This window comes from Ovis canadensis, chromosome 18 (genome assembly GCF_042477335.2).
Source record: "Ovis canadensis isolate MfBH-ARS-UI-01 breed Bighorn chromosome 18, ARS-UI_OviCan_v2, whole genome shotgun sequence".
Lineage (NCBI taxonomy): Eukaryota > Metazoa > Chordata > Mammalia > Artiodactyla > Bovidae > Ovis > Ovis canadensis.
Window position 1 is genome coordinate 72516449 of NC_091262.1, and position 26281 is coordinate 72542729.

The window sequence follows — 26281 nt, forward strand, 5'->3', positions numbered from 1 at the left end:
GAATTGAGACGCAGGCATAGAGGACAGACATGTGGGCACAGAGCTGGGGGAAGCGGGGAGTGGGATGAATTGAGAGTAGACTGACGAACATGCACTACCATGTGAAAAACAGATAGCGGGAAGCTGCCAGATAGCACAGGGAGCTCAGCTCGGTGCTCTGTGATGACCTAGAGGTGGGATGGGGGGCGGTGCGGGTGGGCGGGAGGTTCAAGAGAAAGGGGATATATGTATGCATATGGTTGATCTGCGTGTGGCTCAGCTGGTAAAGAATCTGCCTGTAATGCGGGAGACCTGGGTTCAATCCCTGGGTTGGGAAGATCTCCTGGAGAAGGGAAAGGTTACCCAGACCAGTTTTGTGGCCTGGAGAAGTCCATGGACCATACGACTGAGCAAATTTCACATAGTTGATCCACTTGGTTGTACAGCAGAAACTAACACAACATTGTAAAGCAATTATACGCCAATAAAAAAAGATTCTGATTTAGAAAGGTGTACAAATATGTCTATTTAAAGAAAGTGAAAGTCACTCAGTCATGTTCAGCTTTTTGTGACCCCATGAACTGTAGCCTGCCAGGCTCCTCTGTCCATGGAATTTTCCAGGCAAGAATACTAGAGTGGGTACCATTCCTCTTTCCAGGGGATCTTCCCAACCCAAGGAACAAACCCAGTATCTCCTGCATTGCAGGCAGATTCTTTACCTTCTGAGTCACCAAAGTGAAGTGAAGTGAAGTCGCTCAGTCATGTCCAACTCTTTGCAACCCCGTGGACTGTAGCCCACCAGGCTCCTCTGTCCATGGGATTCTCCAGGTGAGAATACTGGAGTGGATTGCCATTTCCTTCTCAAGTATCCTCAGTTCCTTTCTCTCAAGACATATGCCGTTGTTGTTCAGTCGCTCAGTCGTGTCTGACTTTGCGATCCCAGAGACTGCAGCACACCAGGCTTCCTTGTCCTTCACCATATCCTGGAGTTTGCTCAAACTCATGTCCATTGAGTTGGGGATGCCATCCACCCATCTCGTCATCCTCTGTCATCCCCTCTCCTCCTGCCTTCAATCTTTCCCAGCATCCTGTATCTATCATCTAATTATCTCTGTATCATCTATTATCTATCTACCTATTTATCTCTCATCTATAACATCTATTTATGTATCTATCCATTTGATTCTCCTTTATCTCACTTGCTGTTTTCTGCCCTGAACTGTGACAGTAAGGTCTCTTCCTCTTGCAGTCTTTCTCTAGTGACCTCTTCTAACAGAGCTTAATATGATGCCCGGGGCTGAAGAAAAGGTCCAGACCCTGATCTGAAAGGTCCAGATCAGTTTTTGCAGAGCTGCAATGAAAGGAGAATTTGGAGTTGAAAAGCAGTAAATCGATACCTTTTTGTTTTAAATAGTCAGTTATACTTTAAATGTGTTTAGAAATATTTTTTCTTTGTCCACATATATACTCTTTCCAGTGCTCTTCATTCTTTTGTGTCTGTGCTAGTTTCCATCTAGAAGCATCTTATTTCTCTATAAAGAACTACTTAAAATTTTTCTTTAGTACAGGTGGCAAGCTTCCTCAGCTCTTATTTCTCTGAAAAACCCCCTTATTTTGTCTTCAATTTTGAAGGATTTTTTTTTTTTTTTTGCTTTCTGAGAGATAGGACATATCCGCCTCCCCCTCTAGCACTTTAAATACATCTTTCTGTTGTGTTTTGACTTGGATGATTCCTTCTTTTTAAAGTTTTTACTTAGAAATAATTTCAAACTGACAAAAGTTTACAAAAATAGTAATGTTTCCATAGACCTTTCACGGTGCTTCCACATATCACATAACCGAAGGACAAGGATCAAAACCGGAAAATTACATCGGCACAGTACTACATTGATATTACTCAGTGTATCGGTCGTCCCCCCCTTCCCCTTCAACCACTCTTGTCACCAGTAGCAATGACAGTGATTTATTACAAGAGGGGGACCTGGGGAGGATTAGGGGGAGCCCTCCCACCCCTTTCTGTGGGCTCTGGGTGCCCGCGTCAGACGCAGCTTGGCTCCTGGGAGTGCACCTTCGGTCGGATTCACAACCTTGCCCAGGAAGAGGCTGCTCCACGTGAAGTCGTCGAAGATCATGACGATGAAGGGCCGGTTGAAGCGGAGGGTGAGCGGCCCGGGCGCTGCGCTCACGCTGACCCGGGTAGGGGCGGCCGCCTCCAAGCCCTTCTCATCGACCTGCAGCGCGGCCTTGTGGACCACCTGGTGGGAACAGACCCGGCAAGGAGGATGAGTACCGGCTGCATGGGCGGAGCTTTCCGAGCTCCACCGCCTCAGCTCCTCGCACCCTCGGTTTTCTGGACTGCAAAGCTGTGGCTCAGAGAAGGGCACTTACTGATCCCTCATCTATGCGGCAGCCCCCGGACTAGCGCTGGAATCTGTCCACCCCCCGGACCCAGGTCACACCTAGGCTGCCTCCCTAGAAAATCGGCAGGTGGAGCCCACCAACGGAGAGAGAAAGACTTGGGGCTGAAACTGGAGCTCAGCATCCATACTGGGCGTCCCTTACTGGGTCCTGCGCTGGTGGACGGAGACCTCGTTCCCTCTTCACTTTGCCGGTAAATACGAGGGTTCGATTTATGCAAAAGGGTTGTACCCACTCTGTAGGGGAAAGGGTCATCTGTGACTTCTCAAACATCCCTAGTTATAATCAAAATTAGAAGATATTCTCAAGCTGGTAAAACTCTTGAGTGGCTTGTATCAAAAGCCTTGGACGGATCAGAACTGGCTGATTAAATAACACCACCTATGGGATAGGATGGCTTCCCTGGTGGCTCGGTGGTAAAGAATCTGCCTGCCAATGCAGGAGATGCAGGTTTGATTCCTGGGTGGGGAAGAGCCCCTGGAGAAGAAAATGGCAACCCACTCCAGTATTCTTGCTGGGGAAATCCCATGGACAGAGGAGCCTAGCGGGCTCCATGGAGCTGCAAGGAGTCAGACATAACTTAGCAACTAAACAACAACAACGAAGGGACAGGACTCTCCTAGATGGAGCAGCTGGGAATCAGAGGCTCAGAGCACTCTGAAATGAGGCCCACGTGGCTAGGGAGAAGCTGAGCTGGGCTAGGAACCCCTGCAGTGTGTCCTGGGAATATGAGGTTTTGAGTTAGCCTGTTTACTGCCTCTGTGACCTTGATGAGTCATTCACTCTCCCAGAGATTCCTCCTCTGAGAAACTGGGGTTGCAGCCACCTTGTAAGGTGGTAGCGGTCTGACTGAGTCCTTCACACACAGGCACTGCTGAGCGCATACTGTGTGCCAGGCATCACAGTGGTCAAAGTCTGCGTGTATGAGGGCAGGGGCTTCTCTCACTCTCCTGTCCGCCCCACCCCCCTTCTTTTTTTGTCATCCACAGGATGGTAAGATCCTGCGAGGGCAGGGCCACATCTGAGGCATCTCTAGTGTCTAGCCCAGGTGGGGACACATAGAACTTGCTCTGTAATATTTCTGAATGAGTGACAGAACCTAAAGCTGAAGGGTGGAGATTCAGTGTGATCTCATGCAGACCCTTTCTTTTGCTAGCAGTCCTGCCGTGACGACTTTGTCTTCTGCAGAGCCCCCTCTGTGTGGCCTGGCAGAACAGGTGGACGCTGGACTGTGCTACTGCTTTGTCCCCAGCTTCCTGTGTGACCTTAGGGAGGTCACCTTCTTGCTGAGCCTCCGTTTAGCCTGTTGTAAACTGGAGGCTTGGAGAAGACCTCTCAGCCTGGGGTCTAGTGACCTGTTCATGGGTGGGCTCTGTGTTGCTTATTATTGTTTGTACTGTGAATTTTGGTAGAGGGGGAAGGAGGGGCTGTAAAGACACCTACCTTTGACACCTTCGGCAGGGCCTCTTGGGTGATGCCTGAGAAATGTGTCCGGTTGCTGAGCAAGTCTGCAATGCCCATATCCCCCATGATGCCCCCAAGGTCGTAGGCTCCAGAGATGGAGATCTTTGGGATGTACAGATCCACCTGGCTGCTTGGGTAAGCAGATGGGGTTAGACTTTCCTGGGCTGGGCCTGATCAGCCAGACTCCCGTTTCCCCTGGGATGCCCCTGCCTCCCTGCTGGACCTGCTCTTTGGGGACAGAGGAGGGGACAGGGCAGGAGGCAGGATCTGCCTCTCCCTGCAACACACAAGCAGCTTCTTCTTTGGGCCTCTGAATTGCAAAGTCCTTTCTTCTCAGCTCTTTCTTGGAGCTGATTCCACTCAATCCAGCTAAACTCTTGGACCCTGAAGGAAAGAATCCCTAAAGAAATCCTTGTGGACAAGAGAAATAAAAGCAAAAATGAAAAATAGGATCAAACAAAACAGAAGTTTTTGCACAGCAATGGAAACCATAAACAAAATGAAAAGACAACCTATGGGGTGGGAGCAAATATTTGCAAATCATGCTACCAACAAGGGCTTAATTTCCAAACTATACAAACAGCTCATGCAGCTCAATATCAAAAAACCAAATAACTCAATCGAAAAAATGGACAGAAGACCTCTATAGACATTTTCCCCCAAGAGACATACAGATGGCTAACAGGCACATGAAAAGATGCTCAACACTGCTAATTATTAGAGATATGCAAATCAAAACCACACTGAGACATCACCACACACTAGTCAGAATGGCCATCATTCAAAAAGTCTGTGAATAATAAGTCTGTAAATGCTAGAGAGGGCATGGAGAAAAGGAAACCTTCCTACAGTGTTGGTGGGAATATAAGTTGGTTTAGCCACTGTGGAAAACAGTATGAAGTTTCCTTAAAACACTAAAAAGTTATCATATGATCCAGCAATCCCACCCCTGGGCATATATCCAGAGAAAACTCTTAATTTGAAAGGATGGCTGTACCTCTATGTTCATTGTAGCATTCTTTACAGTAGACAACACACCCTAAGTGTCTTTCAACAGATGAATGGATAAAGAAGATGTGATATATATATGCAATGGAATATTAGTCAGCCATGAAAAAGAAAGAATTAATGCCATTTTCAGCAACATGGATGGACCTAGAGAATATCATACTAAGTGAAATGTCAGATAGCAAAAGGCAAATACTATATGATATAATTTATATGTGGAATCTAAAAATAATACAAATGAATTCATTTATAAGGCAGAAAGAGTCTCACAGACATAGAAAACAAACATTGTTACCAAAAGGAAAGGGATGAATTAGGAGTATGGGATTAACAGATACACACTGCCATATATATTAGATAAACAACAAGGATTTACTCTATAGCACAGGTGACTGTATTCATTATCTTGTAATAACCTATAGTGGAAAAGAATGATAAAAGGATATATAAACTGAATCACTTTGCTGTACACCTGAAACTAACACAATATTGCATATCAACTGTACTTTAATTTTAAAAAGAAAAAAAAAAAGTCCTGTGGAACTGCAAGCATCCCCTGGGAGAAATGGAGTGGAGGGAGCAGGCAGCTGGGAGCAGCAGTCCTGGCCCCAGCCGTGCTGCTAATGCTTTGTGGCTTTAGCCAAGTCCCATCCCTTTCTGTGCTTGTCCTCATCTACACCACACAGGGGAGAGAAGATGCCTGAAACCCTGAAATCAGTGATAAGGCCCACGCTGTCCATTGTGGAAGGAAAGGCTGGAGAGCTGCTCTGCACTGAGCACAAGCCACCCTGGGGAGGACTGGAGGCTGCCAACCTGGGGAACTGAGGAGGAGCCCAAGGCCAGCGAGATGTGGGACTTCTCTAGATGAGCAGTGGCAACAGAAGGTAAGGGAGGCAGTCCCATACCAGGCAGCTCCTGGCTCACCTTCCTGACCTCCTATACCTCACCTAATCTGCGCAATCTTACAAAGTGGAGTCAACATCTTCAATTTCCAGATTGAGAGACTGAATCTCAGAAGCTGAGGAATTTCTCCAGAGTCACACCCCTGGGAAGCAGCAGGACTGTGAAGAAACCAGGACTTGTTGCCTTGGAGCCCCACTGCCCTACCCCGAGAGCTGTCACCATGACCTGCCGGCAGCAGGCAGGTGACAGCTGAGCAAGGGGACCCGGGGGAAGGCTCTTGTGAGAGCACCTTGTGAGTAGGGCCCAGGGGCTTCCAGTGGGAGGTGGGGTATCAGCTGGGCTCTGAAGGATGCTGAGCTCAGATCCATTGGAGAGCATGGTGGGAGGGGTAGTGATGCTGGGAGTGGTGAGAAGTGAGAAGTGACCACGTGAGTGTGGAGGTGAGGAGCCGTGGGTGACATCATTGGAATAAAGTAGATGCCCAATCACATATGATGTCCAAAGGTGCAAAGTTTTACCTTGAATGTTTATTTTTTAAAAATCTAGATGAAAATGGCACATGTTACTGGTGAATGTTGTTTTAAAGTATTTTAGTTTAGAGATTATTTTTGGAGTAAAGAGAAAGGGTATCCTTTGTCTCATTTTCAATACATCAGGGTTTAGAATTTGAATCACAGAGTATTATCACCACCTGGTGGGGCTGTACCTGAATTACAGGGTCCCTTCGAGGGGTGAGGGTGAGGGAGGGAGGGATGGGACGGTTGACCAGAAAAACTGGCAAATGGGTCCCAACTATTGACCAAACATGTGGGGCTTCCCCAGTGGCTCAAGCAGTAACGAATCCACTGCAATGCAGGAGACATGGGTTTGATCCTTATGTTAGGACGATCTCCTGGAGGAGGAAATGGCAAGCCATGCCAGTATTCTTGGCTGGAAAATCCCATGGAGAGAGGAACCTGGCATTCAGGGGGTTGCAAAGAGTCAGACAAGACTGAGCACACGATGGATGGATGGATGGATGGATGGATGGATGGATGGATGGATGGATGGACCAAACACAGGCTCACATGCACACACCCTGAAGGGAGAGATGGTTGGTCCAAGGACACTAAGAATGCCTTCCATGGCCCCCATGTGGCTCTGGGGATCTCTGGAACACAGAGCTCTCTTCCCTGAAGGAGAATGCCCTAGGACTTCCTGTCCACTCTGGAACTGGATTAACCTCTCCAGAAGCACCAGGACTCAGCAGCTCTCTAAGAGGAACATTTATAATAAAAAGAACCCCAAACCATGGAACACAAAACCTTTGTTTATAACAAAGTAGAAGAGCTTCTTTCTAGATTTTTCTGCCAGCAAAATTCTTGGATTACCAAGTTCATCTAAGAGGGATTTGGCTTACCTCTGCTGCTGATGGTGCTCGGGTCCTGGCCTCCCTGACTTGGCTGGTGCTGTTACCTCTTCCACCTGTGATCCTGGGGTGCTTTGTGCTGACTGAACTTCTACTCAGGCTTAAGGCTCAGTTCAAAGTGAAAGCCTTCCGCTCTGTAGCCCCTTCCCCAGTTTCCTGGGGCAGAGTCCAGTTTCCTACCCTCCTTCAAGTTTTATACATTATGCCTCTCCTTCCCTCTCTTGCTCTGACAGAGCTTACATCACTGTACCACTAATAATTCCACTAGAATCTGCTTTCTTCTCTAGAGTACATCCCTTCTGCTTAGCCTAGTGTGTTGTACATAGCAGTTGCTTCCACATATGGATACTGAATGACTGGATGGATGAATGAAGGACATGGTGATTAACTTAATCAGGACAACTTCCTGATTAAGAAGGACCCCCCTTTGTGGAATGCCCCAGAGCATCCCTGTGTCAATCAACACGTGGATAAACAAGTGTGACTTCCAGGTCAGAGAACCCAGCACACAGGGAAACAATAAGCCCCGGAGGGCAAGTCTAGGGGTAGAAGGATAGCTGGATGGATCCCTTTTCTTCTCGCCCCACTTTCTGGGATCTGCAGAAACTCAGTTGGCTAAGGGCTTACCTCATGGTTAGGGACTTGGACCACCTCTGAATGGTGTCCCGGCTCAGCGCGGTGATGACCGAGTCCATCTTCCCCTTGACTGGGAGCACGAAGAAGACAGTCTCATTGCCTGTATAGTCCAGCTGTACCAGCTGGCAGGGGAGCACCGAGTCGTTCAGGTACTTGATGGTGTTCGACTGGAACATCACGGGCACCCGCACTGTCGTCGCCTCATTCACATAGAAGTTCTCTTCTCTGGTGCTTTCCAGGTCGAAGGAGTGCGCCCACATGCCTGGGGAGAGGAGGGGCGGGGAGGGGAGGAAACAGGCCTGTGAGAGCAGGAGGAAGGCACAGCTTGGGTGGCATCAGCGCACCAGGGATGACCACCAAACAAGTCAGGCAGTGGCCTCCTCAACCGGGAAGGTCCTCACCAGAGCTGCTGGAACTTTGTGCTAGGATGTGAAATTCCCAGAGGTGTAAAGCCTGCTCCATCCTCCTTTGTGATACACTGCAGATTAGTATGCTTTCTGAGACTGACTTTTAGAAATGGAAGGAGAGAGAAAACAGAGAATGCCGGTCCGGGGATTTGGGAGTAGCATTCAGTACACTAGACTTTGGATTGAGTGGATCTTGGATTGGAGGGCTCTGAAGTAGTGCTGGGGGAACTGATCAACTATTCCATCCTCACTCCCTGATGTCCTGGCCACAGAAGCACAGCAGGCAGCCTGGTCACCCAGTCAGTCGTACCCACTTTCCTGCAGGCAGCTCCTCCCCTCCTGAGTGGTCCCAAGGGCCACAGCACATTTCCTAGAGACAGGATCAGGGTGAGATGAGTCCTTCAAGGTCTCAGACTCCCATCCCCACCTGGACTCATATCCCCTTCACCACATTCCACCACAGCATCATGCAATTTGTTTGTTCCTCTTGTGATGGGGAACTCACTACTGTAACTGATGGGACTTTCCACTACTGGTCAATACTGATGGGAAGGAAATTGCTCCTTATGAAAGTCACTCAGTCATGTCCAACTCTTTGTGACCCCATGGACTGTAGCCTGCCAGGCTCTTCCGTCTATGGAATTCACCAGGCAAGAATACTGGAGTGGATAACTGTTCCCTTCTCTAGGGGAATCTTCCCAACCCAGGGACTGAACCCAGATCTCCTGCACTGAAGGTGGATTATTTACATCTGAGCCACCAAAGCCTGCCTGATGGTAATGCCTGCCTGAGCCTGTTCAGCCCTTGAGTTTATTCCAAGACACTCCAAGTCCTCTTGGAGATGACAGGTTTTTGGATATTTAGACACAGGTTGAGTCTCACCAGGGCCTCTTTGGCTCTAGGTTATCTCACTGGTCTGGAGATGAATGAGGACCCTGAGCCCAGCAGACCCCAAGTGTTCTGGCTGCCCTTGACCTCCAACCCAGAAACCCTTGTGAAGTCACTGATTGCCACCTGAAGCTGCCTGAAAGTGGCCAGAGCATAGCTCCGAGAGACATTCTCCACCCATTCACCTGTGGGGTCTCTGAACCACGAGGCCAAGACTCTCGGTTCCGAGGCAGCCTCAGCACCCTGGAGGACTTCTAAGGGAGACGATAGGCAGAAGCCAGAGAATGCAGGGTAATGAGCAATGGATGCAGATCCTGGAGACTCAGGGACTGTGCCTGGTCCATCTCCGTGACTGAGGCTGTCTCACAGCACGTGAGATAGTCTATGGGCTCTCAAGCCATCCTCTGGGCTTACTTGGTGACTCAGTGGTAAAGAATCTGCCTGCCAATGCAGGAGACATGGGTTTGATCCCTGGGTCCAGCAGAGCCCCTGGAGAAAGAAATGGCGACCCACTCCAGTATTCTTGCCTGGGAAATCCCATGGACAGAGCAGCCTGACAGGCTACAGTCCATGGGGTTGCAAGAGTCAGACATGACTTAGTGACTAAACAAAAACGAAGTCTGGACTCCTCAGAATTAAAGGGGTGTGTGTTTTATGGCCAACTGCTCCAATTCACAGCCAAAAAAATGTGGATGAAATATTTTTTAGAGCTAGGTTTTCCATACTTAAAAGTTTGCTGTGTGCTTTTTACTGAGTATTTCTTTTCTAGAAGCAAGTGTATCATATATCCAGCTTGGTAGAAAACCGAATTTAGAATGCCATCTAACTTCTACTTTAAGGGATTTTTCTTCTTGAAAATTCCTAGGAATTTATGAAGGGAAATTGGAGACAGCAAGGATGAGTCCCTGGAAGATCTTTTAACAATATTTCTAATGTTCTCTGAAAAAGAGCTGTTAAGACAGTTCACTAAGTAAGGAACATGCCAGGGACACTGTCCATGTCCCAAGTTTAGTGATGAGAGCTGCACCATTCTTCATTTGTATTATTATCCTGACTTGCTGGAAACATTTCAAAGTGTCTCTCAGCTTAAACAAGGGCTTGTTAATTAGCTTTGCTTTATCATAGAACATCTGTGTATAATCAAGCAACCCACACTCCTGTTAATGTCTGCTCTTCTTTCAAATGTTCAAACTATTTCTGATTTTATTACCAGGAGCTATTATTTCCTATCAACTCAGCCCCATTGCAGTCATGAGAATGCTTAGAAATTTTGAGAGCAAAGCCCTGTGTCAAATGGTACTCTGTCAGCCCCTGTCCTGCCAGCCGTCTCTCAGTCTCCCTTAGGCTTCTACCGGTGTTGCAGAACTTCTATGCAACCACTGCTGAGTTCCTTGCATGTGCCAAGCACTATGCAAAGGCACTAGGGTGCCCAGGGAGCTGAGGATGCCGTGCACGAGAGCGCATAGTCTAGTGGGAGATGTGGCCTGGAGAATTCATGTGAGCATCCAGGAACATTCCCAGGCAAACATTCCTAGACTCCTTGGTCCTCCCATGGGCAGGTGTAAAGAATACTGTGTTTTGATTGGGATCACAAAAGATCCTGAATAGCCAAAGCCATATTGAGGAAGAAGAGAAAGCTGGAAGCGTCACACCTCCTGATTTTAAACTGTGTTATAAAGCTATAGTAATCAGAACTGTATGGTACAGGCATAAAAACAGACACATTGACCAATGGAACAGAACTGAAAGCCTAAAATAACCCCTCACATTTATAGTCAGCTAATATATGACAAGGGAACCAAGAATACTCAAGGGGAAAAAATAATCTCCTCAATAAGTAGAGCTGAGAAAAGGATATTCATATAAAAAACAATGAAATTGAACACGTATCTCACACCATTCACAAAAACTAACTTGAAATGTATTAAAGACTTAAACATAAGACCTGAAACCATAAAACTCCTAGAAGAAAATTTAGGGTAAAAAGAAGCTTTTTGACATTAATTTTAGCTATGAGTTGTTTTTTTTTTAATAAGATAGCAAAAGCACAAGAAACAGAGGCAAAAATAAACCAATGGGATCACATCAAACCAGAAAGCTTCTGCATAGCAAAGGATATAGTCAGCAAAGTAAAAAGGTAACCTATGGAATGGGATTAAATATTTGCAAAACATATAACAGATAAAGGGAGTAATATCCAAAAAAATAAAAAAAGGTAAGAAACTCATCCAACTCAATATCAAAAGAAGCCTCAAAGAATCAAATTTAAAACTGAGCAGAGGACTTGAATGGATATTTTTCCCCCCAAGGAAGATAAAATATAAATGGCCAATAAGTACAAGGAAATGTGCTTAACACCACTAATCACCAGGGAAATGCAAATCAAAATCACAATGAGATATTGCGTCACACCTGTCAGAATGACTATTATTAAAAAGAAAACAAGTGCCGGTGAGGATGTGGGGAAAAGGATGTGGGGAACCCTTGTGCCTTGTTGGTGGGAATGTAAATTGGTGCAGCCATTATGGAAAACAGTATGGAGGTTCCTCAAAAAATTAAAACTAGAACTACCACATGATCCAGCAACTCGATTTCTAGGAATTATCAGAAGGAATGAACCCACTATATTGAAGAGATACCTGCACTCCCATGTTCGTTGAAGCATTATTCACAATAGCCATGTTTCCAAGATGTGGAAACAATTTAAGTGTCCATTGAAGAATGAATAAAGAAAAGTGCATTTATGTTCACACACACACACACACACACACACTGATTGGAATGTTATTCAGCCCTTAAAAGAAGGAAATGTTGCCATTTGTGACAGCATGGATGAATCTTGAAGGCATTATGCTAAGTGAAATAAATCAGACAGAGAAAGACAAATACTGTACCCTGTCACTTACATGTGGGATCTAAGACTGTAGGACTTACAGAAACAGGGAATAGAATGATGGGAGAAATGGGTGAAGGGGGTCAAAGGGCAAACTTCCAGTTACAAAATGAGTAAGTTTCAGGAATCGAATGTACAGCATGGTGACTATAATTAATAACACTGTAGGGGCTTCCCTGGTGCTCAGGTGGTAAAGAATCTGCCTGCAATGTGGGAGCCCTAGGTTCAATCCCAGGGTCGGGAAGATCCCCTGGAGACTGGAATGGCAACCTACTCCAGTATTCTTGCCTGTAGAATCCCATGGGCAGAGGTGCCTGACAGGCTACAGTCCACGGGGTTGCAAAGAGTCATACATGACCGAGTGGCTAACACACCAACACTAACATAAACGTAAACGTTGCTAAGAGAGCAGATGTTAAAATTCTCAAAACACAAACACAAGTAACAAGCCTAAAATTTGTGCTGTTTAAGCTACCAAAGTTTAGTGTATCCTCAAGCTGCCTGTTCATAAAAATGATTGGGGGAGGGGGCCTTCTTAAAAATACAAATTCTAGAACATTCTTGCTGTAGTTTTGCTCTTGCAGATCTGGCACGGACACCGGGATCTGTCATTTTAACAGGCCTCCATGGTGATTTTTATGGACAGGCACTTTGGAAAATTTTGCTCCAAGTTGGTGAGGAGGGGCTGCGGTTTGACTGAGAGGGATCTTGGTCAGAGCTGGCTTGGGAAGTTGTTTAATAGGCTGTCTGGAAGTTCCTGAGAGTGTGGGCTGTCTGTCTGGTTCTAGGCTGTATTTTCAGCCCCTGACCAAGTGCCTGACTCTCAGTCAGAACTTGGCCAATATCTGTAGACCATGAGGCACTCAGAGGGTTCATGGTTACATGTTTGGCCCTTAAACCAACCTGCAAGAGCATGGGCAAGCTGTTCTGAGTGTCATTTTAATCCTTGGTGAGGGTGATGTAATTCACTTTTCTAACAGGATCATGGTGAAGATGGAGACTCTTCAGACATGCATGTGCTTTGTAAGATCAAAGACTTTGCCTAAGAGTATACTCTGGGTTTTGATGGCTTTAACTGAATGGGATGGGTGAGGGGTACCTTTAAAAAAGATGTAGTTGACCAGGATGAACATGGCTGAGCTATCTGACTCCGAGAACAAGTCCACAATTTTCCCTTGCGTTTTATTCTTGATATACTCGTTGATTTGCCTGCTGGCTCCTGCCCAGTCCTGAAAATCTGTGGTCAAGGCCTCCAGCTCGTAGTAGTGCTTGGTATCTGCTGAGAACGACTCCAGAAGCTCCAGGCTGTGGTCAAGGAACAAGGCATTGCCCATGGTCATTTCCAAGGTGGTGTTTGACTCCCTGAGGAGGTGGTGGAGATGCCGGAAGGCCTGGTGGATCTCAGCTTCGGACATCTCAACAAGGCTGAAGCCCAGGCCTTGGAGAAGTTGCTCCCGTGTGTAGCCTCTGGCACCCAGGGACAGCATGGCTAAGGCCATGGAGATGCTCACAGGGGAGATGAAGACATTCTTGCCTGGAGCTGAGGCCACTAAGTGCTTATACAGGGTAAAGGCAAAGTCAACATTGTTTGGAGCCAAGTCCCGGTGAGGGTTCCTGGTGCTCACGTCAGTGTCAGAGCCCTTAGCCTGAACGGTCCAGAGCCCACTGGTAGACAGCCAGAGGAGACAGGTGTACAGCATGAGCAGCATTGTCCAGGATGGCCAGGTCCTGCAAAATCAGAGATGCTCATTAGATGATGCAGGTCCTCCAAGGCAGTGGGGCATGGCGAGCAGTAGGCGGAAGCCCTAGCGAAGACTGTACTCAAGCTCCAATTTCTTCTACATTGGCTGTATGACCTGGGACAAGTCAGAACTCTGGGCCTCGATTTCCTCACCTGAAAGTATGAGTTGCACCTGCTGTGATTTTCAAATACTAAACCATGTGCCCAAAAGATTACTTCACCAGCAACAAGGTATAAAGGATTATTTTGATTTTATGTAGGCAGAATAGATGCTCAGAAAGGTTAAATACCCACTCAATTAATACATTCAAAGTACTGAAAGAAAAAAACTATCAGCCAAGAGTACTCTATCAGTCAAAACTGTCCTTCAAAAGTGAGGAAGAAGCTAAGACTTCCAGATAAACAAAAGCTGCGGGAGCTTACCACTAGACCTCTCCTATGAGAAATGCTAGATGGTGTACTTCTGGTTAAAATGAAAGAACACCAGAAAGTAAATAGATGCTGTAAGAAGAAGTAAAGATCTCTGCAAAAGGTAAATATATGAGTAAGTATAAAAACTAGTATAGCTTTGACTTGTATTTCCACTTGTTTATGTTCTCTGTACGATTTAAAAGAGTGATGCATAAAATGTAATTATTCATGTATCTTTTTGGACACAGAATGAATAAAGATGTAATTTGTGACTTACATAACTGAAAAGATATGGGAATGGAACTATATAAGAGCAGTTTTGTATGTTATTGAAGATGACCTGGCATAAAGTCAAATGAGAGTGGTATACCTTTACCATATTAAATGTAATTTCCATTAAAACCCGAAAAGAAATAGTTATAGAGTATGCACAGAGAGGGGCTTCTCTGCTAGCTCAGCTGGTAAAGAATCTGTCTGCAATGTGGGAGACCTGGGTTCAATCTGTGGGTTGGGAAGATCCCCTGAAGGAGGGCATGGCAACTCACACCAGTATTCTTGCCTGAAGGATCCCATGGACAGAGGAACCTGGCGGGCTATAGTCCATAGGGTCGCAAGGAGTTGGACACGACTGAGCACAGCATAGCACATGCACAGAGGGAAGGGAGAAGGTAATTAAGATCCTTCCTTTGTATTAAGGAATATAAATCTTCCTATGTAATCCAGAAAATCAACTAAACACACACACAAAATATATTAGTAATGCAGGAAATAAAGGACAAAAAACCCATAAGGCATATAGAAAACAAATAGGAAAATGATCGAATAGTTCCTCCGTATGAGTAATTAATGTAAATGGATACAATTCTCCAGTCAAAAGACAGAGATTGACAGAATGGATTTTACAAAAAGAAACAACTATATGCTCACTACAAAAAGATTCACTTTAGATCCAAAGGCACATATATGAAAATGGAAGAATGGAAAAAGATAATCCATGTCAATAGGCACCAAAAAAGAGTACAGCTAGCTGAAGAAAGGAAACAATAAAAATCAGAGCACAGATAAATAAATAGAAGTTAGAGAAAGTCAGTGAAGCCAAAATATAATATTTTATAGTATTGGAACAATATATTAGGATATAATTATAAGAAAATCTAATCTTCAAAATGATTAACAAAATTGATAAGCCTTTAGCTAGACTAATTCGACAAAGAGACAGAAGTCTCAGATTACCAAACGCAGAAATGAAAGTAGGGGCATTATTACTTATCAGTTCAGTTCAGTTCAGTTGCTCAGTCATGTCCGACTCTTTGCGACCCCATCGACTGCAGCACACCAGGCTTCCCTGTCCATCACCAACTCCCTGAGTTTATTCAAACTCATGTCCATTGAGTTGGTGATGCCGTCCAACCATCTCATCATCTTCTGCCCCTTTCTCCTCCCGCCTTCAGTCTTTCCCAGCATCAGGGTCTTTTCAAAAGAGTCAGATCTTCGCATCAGGTGGCCAAAGTATTGGAGTTTCAGCTTCAGCATCAGTTCTTCCAGTGAATATTCAGGATTGATTTCCTTTAGGATGGACTGGTTGGATCTCCTTACTGTCCAAGGGACTTTCTAACCCCACAGTTCAAAAGCAGCAATTCGTCAGTGCTCAGCTTTCTTTACAGTCCAACTCTCACATCCATACATGATTACTGGAAAAAACATAGCTTTGACTAGATGGACCTTTGTTGGAAAAGTAACGTCTCTGCTTTTTAATATGCTGTCTAGGGGAGTCATAGCTTTTCTCCCAAGGAGCAAGCTTCTTTTAATTTCACGGCTGCAGTCACCATCTGCAGTGATGTTGGAACCCAGAAAACTAAAGTCTGTCACTGTTTCCACTGTTTCCCCATCTATTTCCCATGAAGTGATGGGACCGGATGCCATGATCTTACTCTTCTGAATGTCGAGTTTTAAGCCAACTTTTTCACTCTCCTCTTTCATTTTCATCAAGAGGCTCTTTAGTTCTTCACTTTCTACCGTAAGTGTGATGTCATCTACGTATCTGTGGTTTTTGATTTGTCTCTTGGCAGTCTTGGTTCCAGCTTGTGCTGCATCCAGCCTGGCATATCTCATGATGTACTCTGCATGTAAGTTAAATAAGCAGGGTGACACTTTACAGCCTTGGCGTACCCCTTTCCCAATTTGGAAGCAGTCTGTTGCTCCATGTCCTGTTCTAACTGTTTCTTCTTGATTTGCATACAGATTTCTCAGGAGGCAGATCAGGAGGTCTGGTATTCCCATCTCTTGAAGAATTTTCCACAGTTTGTTGTGATCCACACAGTCAAAGGCTTTGGCATAGTCAATAAAGCAGAAATAGATGTTTTTCTGGGACTCTCTTGCTCTTTTGATGATCCAATGGATGTTGGCAATTTGATCTCTGGTTCCTCTGCCTTTTCTAAATCCAGCCTGAACATCTGGAAGTTCATGGTTCACATACTGTGGAAGCCTGGCTTGGAAAATGTTGAGCATTAGTTTGCTATCATGTGAGATGAGTGCAATTGTGCAGTAGTTTGAGCATTCTTTGGCATTGCCTTTCTTTGGAATTGGAATGAAAACTGACCTTTTCCAGTCCTGTGGCCACTGCTGAGTTTTCCAAATTTGCTGGCATATTGAGTGCAGCACTTTCACAGCATCATTTTACAGGATTTGAAACAGCTCCACTGGAATTCCATCACCTCCACTAGCTTTGTTGGTAGTGATGCTTCCTAAGGCTTCACATTGACTTCACATTCCAGGATGTCTGGCTCTAAGTGAGTGATCATACCATCGTAGTTATCTGGGTCATGAAGATTTTTTTTTGTATAGTTCTGTGTATTCTTGCCACCTCTTCTTAATATCTTCTGCTTCTGTTATGTCTATACCATTTCTGTCTTTTATTGTGCCCATGTTTGCATGAAATATTCCCTTGGTATCTCTAATTTTCTTGAAGAGATCTCTAGTCTTTCCCATTCTATTGTTTTTCTCTATTCTTTGCATTGATCCCTGAGGAAGGCTTTCTCATCTCTCCTTACTATTCTTTGGAACTCTGCATCCAGATGGGTATATCTTTCCTTTTCTCCTTTGTCTTTCATTTCTCTTCTTTTCACAGCTATTTGTAAGGCCTCCTCAAACAACCATTTTGCCTTTTTTGCATTTCTTTTCCTTGGGAATGGTCTTGATCACTGACTCCTGTACAATATCACGAACCTCCACCCATAGTTCTTCAGGCACTCTGTCTATCAGATCTAACCTCTTGAAGCTATTTGTCACTTTCACTGTGTAATAATACCTTTATTGACTATGCCGAAGCCTTTGACTGTGTGAATCACATGAACTGTGGAAAATTCTTCACGAGGTGGGAATACCAGACCACCTGACCTGCCTCCTGAGAAATCTGTATGTAGGTTAAGAAGCAACAGTTAGAACTGGACATGGAACAACAGACTGGTTCCAAATAAGAAAAGGTGTACATCAAGGCTGTATATTGTCACCCTGCTTATTTAACTTCTATGCAGAGTACATCATGAGAAGTGCTGGACTAGATGAAGCACAAGCTGGAATCAAGATTGCCAGGAGAAACATCAAAAACCACAGATATGTAGATGACACCAAACTTATGGCAGAAAGTGGAGAACAACTAAAAAGCCTCTTGATGAAAATGAAAGAGGAGAGTGAAAAAGTTGGCTTAATACTCAACATTCAGAAAACTAAGATCATGGCATCTGGTCCCATCACTTCATGGCAAATAGAAGGGGAAACAGTGAAAACAGTGACAGACTTTAGTTTTTTTTGGCTCCAACATTACTGCTGATGGTGATTGCATCCATGAAATTAAAAGACGCTTGCTCCTTGGGAGAAAAGTTATGACCCACCTAGACAGCATGTTAAAAAGCAGAGACATTACTTTTCCAACAAAGATCTGTCTAGTTTTTCCAGTAGTCATGTATGGATGTGACAGTTGGACTATAAAGAAAATTGAGCACTGAAAAATTGATACTTTTGAACTATGGAGTTGGAGAAGACTCTTGAGAGTCCCTTGGACAGCAAGGAGATCCAACCATTCCATCCTAAAGGAAATCAATCCTGAATATTCATTGGAAGAACTGATGCTGAAGCTGAAACTCCAATACTTTGGCCACCTAATTTGAAAAACTGACTCATTTGAAAAAGACCCTGATGCTGGGAAAGATTGAAGGCTGGCGGAGAAGGGGATGACCGAGGATGAGATGGTTGGATGGCTCAATAGACATGAGTTTGAGTAAGCTCCAGGAGTTGGTGATGGACACAGAGGCATGGTGTGCTGCAGTCCATGGGGTTGCAAAGAGTTGGACATGACTGAGCGACTGAACTGAACTGATACCTGAATGGTCTAGTAGGTTTCCCTAGTTTCTTGAATTTAAGTCTGAATTTGGCAATAAGGAGTTCATGATCTGAGCCACAGTCATCTCTGGGTCTTGTATTTGCTCACTGTATAGAACTTCTCCATCTTTGGCTGCAAAAAATACAATCAGTCTGATTTCTGTATTGACCATCTGGTGATGTCCATGCGTAGAGTCATCTCTTGTGTTGTTGGAAGAGGGTGTTTGCTATCACCACTGCATTCTATTGGCAAAACTCTATTAGCCTTTGCCCTGCTTCATTCTCTATTCCAAGGTCAAATGTGCCTGTTACTCCAGGTATCTCTTGACTTCATACTTTTGCATTGCAGTTCCCTATAATGAAAAAGGTATCTTTTTTGGTGTTAGTTCTAGAAGGTCTTGTAGGTCTTCATAGAACTATTCAACTTCAGCTTCTTCAACATTACTGGTCGGGGCATAGACTTGGATTACTGTGATATTGAATGGTTTGCCTTGGAAACCATTGTCATTTTTGAGATTGCATCTAAGTAATGCATTTCAGACTCGTTTGTTGACTATGATGGCTACTCCATTTCTTCTAAGGGATTCTTGCCCGCCGTAGTAGATATAATGGTCATCTGAGTTAAATTCACCCATTCCAGTCTATTTTAGTTCACTGATTCCTAAAGTGTTGATATTCACTCTTGCCATCTCCTGTTTGACCACTTCCAATTTTCCTTGATTAATGGACCTAACATTTCAGGTTCCTATGCAATATTGCTCTTTACAACATCAGACTTTACCTCCATCACCCATCACACCCACAACTGGGTGTTGTTTTTACTTTGACTCCATCTCTTCATTTTTTTCTGGAGTTATTTCTCCACTGATCTCCAGTAGCATATTGGGCACCTACTGACCTGGGGTGTTCATCTTTCAGTGTCTTATCTTTTTTCCTTTTCATACTGTTCATGGGGTTCTCAAAGCAAGAATACTGATGTGGTTTGCCTTTCCTTTCTCCAGTGGACCACGTTTTTTCAGAACTCTCCACCATGACCTATCTGTCTTGGGTGGCCCTACACTGTAGCTCATAGTTTCGTTGAATTAGACAAGGCTGTGGTCCATGTGATCAGACTGGTTAGTTTTCTGTGATTGTGGTTTTCATTCTGTCTTCCCTCTGATGGAGAAGGATAAGAAGCTTATGGAAGCTTCCTGATGGGAGAGACTGACTGTGGGGGAAACTGGATCTTGTTCTGATGGGTGGGGCCATGCTCAATAAATCTTTAATCCAATTTCTGTTGATGGGTGAGGCTATGTTCCCTCCCTGTTATTTGACCTGAGGCCAAACTACAGTGGAGGTAATGAAGATAATGGAGACCTCCTTCAAAAGGTCCCATGCAGGCACTGCTTCATTCAGTGCCCCCTACCCTGAAGGCCTTAGAAAGCATCACTACCAACAAAGCTAGTGGAGGTGATGGAATTCCAGTTGAGCTGTTTCAAATCCTGAAAGATGATGCTGTGAAAGTGCTGCACTCAATATGCCAGCAAATTTGGAAAACTCAGCAGTGGCCACAGGACTGGAAAAGGTCAGTTTTCATTCCAATCCCAAAGAAAGGCAATGCAAAAAAAATGCTCAAACTACTGCACAATTGCACTCATCTCACATGCTAGTAAAGTCATGCTCAAAATTCTCCAAGCCAGGCTTCAGCAATACATGAATCGTGAACTCCCTGATATTCAAGCTGGTTTTAGAAAAGGCAGAGGAACCAGAGATCAAATTGCCAACATCTGCTGGATCATCAAAAAAGCAAGAGAGTTCCAGAAAAACATCTATTTCTGCTTTATTGACTATGCCAAAGCCTTTGACTGTGTGGATCACAATAAACTGTGGAAAATTCTGAAAGAGATGGGAATACCAGACCACCTGACCTCCCTCTTGAGAAATCTGTATGCAGGTCAGGAAGCAACAGTTAGAACTGGACATGGAACAACAGACTGGTTCCAAATAGGAAAAGGAGTACGTCAAAGCTGTATATTGTCACCCTGCTTATTTAACTTCTATGCAGAGTACATCATGAGAAACGCTGGACTGGAAGAAACACAAGCTGGAATCAAGATTGCTGGGAGAAATATCAATAACCTCAGATATGCAGATGATACCACCCTTATGACAGAAAGTGAAGAGGAACTAAAAAGCCTCTTGATGAAACTGAAAGAGAAGAGTGAAAAAGTTGGCTTCAAGCTCAACATTCAGAAAACTAAGATCATGGCATCTGGTCCCATCACTTCATGGGAAATAGATGGGGAAAGAGTAGAAACAGTGTCAGACTTTATTATTTTGGGCTCCAAAATCACTGCAGATGGTGACTGCAGCCATGAAAATAAAAGACGCTTACTCCTTGGAAGAAAAGTTATGACCAACCTAGATAGTATATTCAAAGGCAGAGACATTACTTTGCCGACTAAGGTCCGTCTAGTCAAGGCTATGGTTTTTCCTGTGGTCATGCATGGATGTGAGAGTTGGACTATGAAGAAGGCTGAGCGCTGAGGAATTGATGCTTTTGAACTGTGGTGTTGGAGAAGACTCTTGAGAGTCCCTAGGACTGCAAGGAGATCCAACCAATCCATTCTGCAGGAGATCAACCCTGGGATTTCTTTGGAAGGAATGATGCTGAAGCTGAAGAAGAGTCAACTCCTCATGTGAAGAGTTGACTCATTGGAAAAGACTCTGATGCTGGGAGGGATTGGGGGCTGGAGGAGAAGGGGAAGACCGAGGATGAAATGGCTGGATGGCATCATGGACTCGATGGACGTTGAGTCTGACTGAACTCCAGGAAATGGTGATGGACAGGGAGGCCTGGTGTGCTGTGATTCATGGGGTCGCAAAGAGTTGGACATGACTGAGCGACTGAACTGAACTGATACCACAGAAATTCTTTTAAAATTATGAGAAGACTATGAAAAAATTGGAAGTTACACACCAAAAAACTGGATAACCTAGATGAAATGGAAAATTTATAGAAACACAAAACATATCAAAATTAAACCACAAAGAAACAGAAAATCTGAATCGACATTTAAGTAGTCAGGAAATCGATCAGTAATAGAAAACCTCCCAACAAAGAAAAACCCGGATTATACAGCTTCAGTGTTGAATTCTACCAAACACTTAAAGAAGAATTTGCACAAATTCTCCTCAAACTTTTCTAAAATAACTGAAGAGGAGGGAAGGCTTCTTAACTCATTCTTTGCCCTGATACCAAAGGCAGACAAAGACACTAAGAAAAGGAAACTACAGACAAATATGGTTTATGAACATTGAGGCAAAAACCCTCAACAAAATGTTAACAAGCAGCATTCAGCAGCGTAGTAGAAGGATTTTACACTATGTCAAGGTGGGATTAATTCCTGGAATGCAAGATCAGAATGGCCATCATCAGGAAATCTACAAACAATAAATGTTGGCGAGGGTGTGGAGAAAAGGGAACCTTCCTACAGTGTTGGTGGGAATGTAAATTGGTCCAGACTCTATGGAGAACAGTATGGAGGTTCCTTAAAAAACTAAAAATAGATCTCCCATATGATGAGGAAATCCCATTCCTGACCATGTATCCAGAGAAAACCATAATTCAAAAAGATGCATACCCCCACATTCACCAGAGCACTGTTTACAGTCGTCAGGACACGTCCTTTGACAGAGGAACGGATAAAGATATGGTACATATATACAATGGGATATCACTCAGCCACAGAAAGACTGAAATAATGCCATTTGCTTCAACATGGATGGACCAACAGACTGCCATACTGAGTGAAGCAAATCAGACACAGACAAAGGTCATATGGTATTCCTTATATATGGAATCTAAACAAATGAACTTACATAGGATCACAGATACAGAAAACACCCTTATGGTTACCCGGGGGAAAGTCAGGGAAAAGGGATAAATGGGGAGATTGGGATTAATATACATACACCACTATTATAAAATAACTAAGAAGAATCTACTGTATAGCACAGGAAACTCTACTCCTTACTTCATAGTGAACTACATGGGAAAAGAAGCTAAAAACAGAGTGAATACTTGTGTATGTATAACTGATTCACTTTGCTGTATAGCAGAAATCAACACACCATTGTGAATCAACTATACTCCACTAAAAACTTAAAATAAATAAAAAGTAAGGGGTATAATAACGATGAACAGCCAGATAAAGAGAGTAAAGCAAGGTCTGCTGCTGCTGCTGCTAAGTCGCTTCAGTCGTGTTTGACTGTGTGCGACCCCATAGACGCCAGCCCACCAGGCTCCCCCGTCTCTGGGATTCTCCAGGTAAGAATGCTGGATGGGCTGCCATTTCCTTCTCCAATGCATAAAAGTGAAAAGCGAAAGTGAAGTCGCTCAGTCGTGTCTGACTCTTAGCGACCCCATGGACTGCAGCCCACCAGGCTCCTCCATCCATGGTATTTTCCAGGCAAGAGTACTGGAGTGGGGTGACATTGCCTTCTCCGAAGGCAAGGTCTAGAGGGGTCTTAGGCACAGGGGCTCTTGTCCCTGTGGCTTGTATGTACACCACCCTCTCGCCATGTACATTCAGAAGCTCTCTGAACCCCACACCTTTGCCATGCTTATGGAGGCTTCATCACATAGGTGGAATTGATCATGAACTTAATCTCCAACCCCTCGCCCTTTCCTGCAGGATGGGGCTGAAAGTTCCAAGTTCCAGTCATGACTTGGTCTTTCAGGTGACCAGCCACCATCCTGAGGTCATCCAGGAGGTCACCTAGCATCTCATTAGAGCAAAGGACACTGCTGTCACCCAGGAAATGCCAAGGGATTTCGGAGCTCTGCCTCAGGAAGCAGGGTCAAAGACCAAATACTCGAACAAAAGATGCTTCTCGCGTTCTTATCACTTAGGGAATTACAAAGTACATAGGAACTTGGTGCTAGGAACCAGGAGGCAGAGATCAGTATGTCTCCTGCATTGCAGGCAGATTCTTTACTGCCGGAGCCACATGAGAGCCCTCCAACAGTCAAGTTCATAGAAACCCAAGGTAGGTTAGTAGTTAACAGCACTGGAGGGTGGGGAGTGAGGAATTGGAGAGTCAGGGTTTAATGGGTAGAGTTTCAGTTTGTGATGATGAAAAAGTCCTGCAAATGGATGGTGGTGATGGTTATAGAGCAATGTGAATGTACCTGATACCAGAGAACTGCACACTTAAGCCTGGTCGAAAGGCTCAATCTTTATATATCTTACCACAATAAAAAATTAATGATAAGCCATTAAAAAGGTTTGATAAGATGATTCCAAAAAATACAGCCAAGGTCAGAGTCAGTAAGCAGACACTCTATCTGCAAGGCCAGTGGTCCGAAGCCCTGTGCTTCATGGAACGCCCCTGTATTCCTATAAAGGAAGGATGCTGATAGGAGAAGCAGGTCCCCCTGCATCACCCCACCTACAGGACTAGCTATGCTGGGAGGGGGCTGGGAACCCACACTGAAACCAGTCCCCCAGGGGAATGCGTGCACACTGAGGGTGGGAGTCACTAGTCTGCTCCAGAACACACCCTGAGGCCCTTTTCTGGCCCACTGCAAACCCAGAACTTCATGAGAACCTCTCTTTGAGTCCCTCTCAACACCCCCTGCCTGCCTCCCTCCACATGGTGGAAGTACAATTCCTATTCCTGGCTACTCAGCTTTGATAAGAGCCTCGCCCCCTCCCTGCCCAGTTGCCTGGCTTACAGACAATCTCCATTTTCCCAGGTTTCACAGCAAACCAAGTCAGATGGAGATATCAGCACTATCTTTATGACCCAGGTGACCTGGGTTCACTGTTTAAACTCTGCCCGTTTCCTTCATATAAAATAGAGTTGATAACAACACCTACCCCTGGCCTGGCCCATTTGACCATCTACATTTCTGGGGTCTGTCCTCAGTTCTAGGACACAGCCCAAAGTTGGGACTTGGCATCCCTCCCAGTTGCCCCTCCTCCTCCACCTGATCTCCATGCCTCCTGCTCACCACCTGCCAACCTTTCTTTCCTCTGCAGCCAGGGCATGTTTCCAGAATCAAGTGGATGAGCCAGCCTCCTGCAGAAAAGCTGTCAGGGACTCCTGTTGCTCCCAGGCAGGGCTGATCCTCACTCACGTTGCCCAGAGAGTCCTGCCTCGCCCCTCAACCCGAAATCTGGCCTGTTGAAATCTCAGTCATAGCAACACTGTGTCTCTTGGGGTGTCTTCCAAGCACGTACCAGACTTTCATCCCTCTGCCTGGGTCAGGCCAGGGAGGTCATTCCATTCTCCAATGTTTGCAAAGCCTGGCTCTGGCCTGAGAACTGGAGACAAAGATGGGCCAGTTCCAGTCCTGCCCCATGTGGCTCCACTCTCTGCACTCTGTTGGCCTGTCCCCTCCCTGTCTTGCCTGGATCACTTCCTCACCTCCTCCAGGAATGCCTCCTCTGTGCTTCTGTCTGTCACTGCCCCTGTCAGACTGTAGTGAGATCTTTGCTTCAGTCCTGGCCATCTCCACACTTGTCTTTGGCCCCTACTTGGGCAAGGACCCGATGCAGTTCACAGCCTGGAATGGGATGGACTTTCCCCCAACATAACTTCTTCTCTCTTCCCTTCTCTTCCTGCTGTCTCTGAGATTTCACGCCTCATCCCCTCCTGTGCTAATCCTCCAAGATGGGGATTAAAACTCTACCCACCTCACAAGACTGTTGTGAATATCAGTCACAGCTGTTAACAATGACCTCACTTTCTGGGTCATCCTGGATCCATTGTACAGATGAGAAAACTGAGGCCCAGGGAGTGAGAGCTGAAATCCCAAGCCCAGCCGTCTGACTACATAGCTTGTGTTCTGCCTTCCTCTAGAGTGAAAACCCAGCAATGTAAAAATGCAAAGTATCAATATTATCCATGGATTTCATTCATGTATGTCCTCCTTGTCCCTCATTTTTGAAGTCACACATGCAGTACACAGCCACTGTGTTCTCTATTTTTCTAGATGCTCTGTACAAGTCAGGCACAGTCTCAGGCCCTGTGCATTTAAACCTCGGACCATGTGCTGTAATGCTGGTAGTTCCATTCTGTCTGCAGGATCCTTGCCCCAGGTCATCCAGGGAGCAGGTGTGTGCAGCTCTGTAGGGTACAGTCTGTGCTGGGTCACCTGGGCACTGCCCTCCCCTGCCTGTGTCCCCCTGCAGGGGTGCTCTATTGTGCTGATCCATCCCAGCTCTCAGACTCCATCTCAGAGGCTGTTAATGGCTGTCTGGCTGGCCTTAGGGGCATTGTGTAATAATAGCTGGGAATGGCTTTTAGCGCCGAGTCAACTCCTGCAAGACAGGAGCCCAGGAAAAATCAAAGCCCCTGTGGGTGGCCCACAGACTCTGGAAAACCCCCTGTAGGGTTGTCTCCTATCACTGCTGGTTGCCCTAAGGCTTCATGCCCCATTAAAAAAAAAAAATTCAAGTGAGCAAGATGCAGCCATGGGTTGCTTCTGGAGGCCGGGCAGCTGTTACTCACGGTCTGCAGTGGGCTCAGGCTGCAACTGCTGGCTTGGTCCTGCTGTCCTGGATCATGTCATGTGTACAGTAAGCCAGCAGGGCTGCTGCTGCTAAATCCTGTTGGTCAGCTTCCCAGCTGGTTAATGGTTAGAGGGGGGCCAGTGGCCTTCACCATTTGGTGGTCCCCTCCCCCCAGTCATTAACCAATGGGAGCCTTTTCCAGGAAATTTAAGTAAACACAGCAATGCTGCAAATTAACTTTCTTCT

The 26281-nt window shown here is 45.3% G+C and overlaps 1 protein-coding gene and 1 long non-coding RNA gene across 5 annotated transcripts; one reads left to right on the forward strand and one right to left on the reverse strand.

Moving 5' to 3' along the window:
* Window positions 1–1926: 1926 nt before the first annotated feature.
* On the reverse strand, window positions 1927–26281 carry SERPINA6 (serpin family A member 6). 4 transcript variants are annotated; one of them, XM_069559356.1, is made up of 5 exons: window positions 26034–26281; window positions 13104–13732; window positions 7808–8078; window positions 3841–3988; window positions 1927–2234 (listed from the first exon to the last, which is right to left on the reverse strand). In XM_069559356.1, the coding sequence occupies exons 2-5, from the start codon at window positions 13711–13713 to the stop codon at window positions 1971–1973; spliced, it is 1293 nt and encodes a 430-aa protein (XP_069415457.1). In that variant the 5' UTR covers window positions 13714–13732; window positions 26034–26281; the 3' UTR covers window positions 1927–1970. The 4 variants fall into 4 exon arrangements, with proteins under 4 accessions (XP_069415457.1, XP_069415456.1, XP_069415455.1 ...); XM_069559355.1 differs by having other exon boundaries at window positions 3841–3991; window positions 26034–26198; XM_069559354.1 differs by lacking the exon at window positions 26034–26281 and adding an exon at window positions 24543–24777.
* Window positions 3302–6262, forward strand: LOC138423459 (uncharacterized). The gene is made up of 2 exons (XR_011250268.1): window positions 3302–5753; window positions 5865–6262. It is a non-coding gene; the product is annotated as an uncharacterized lncRNA (long non-coding RNA).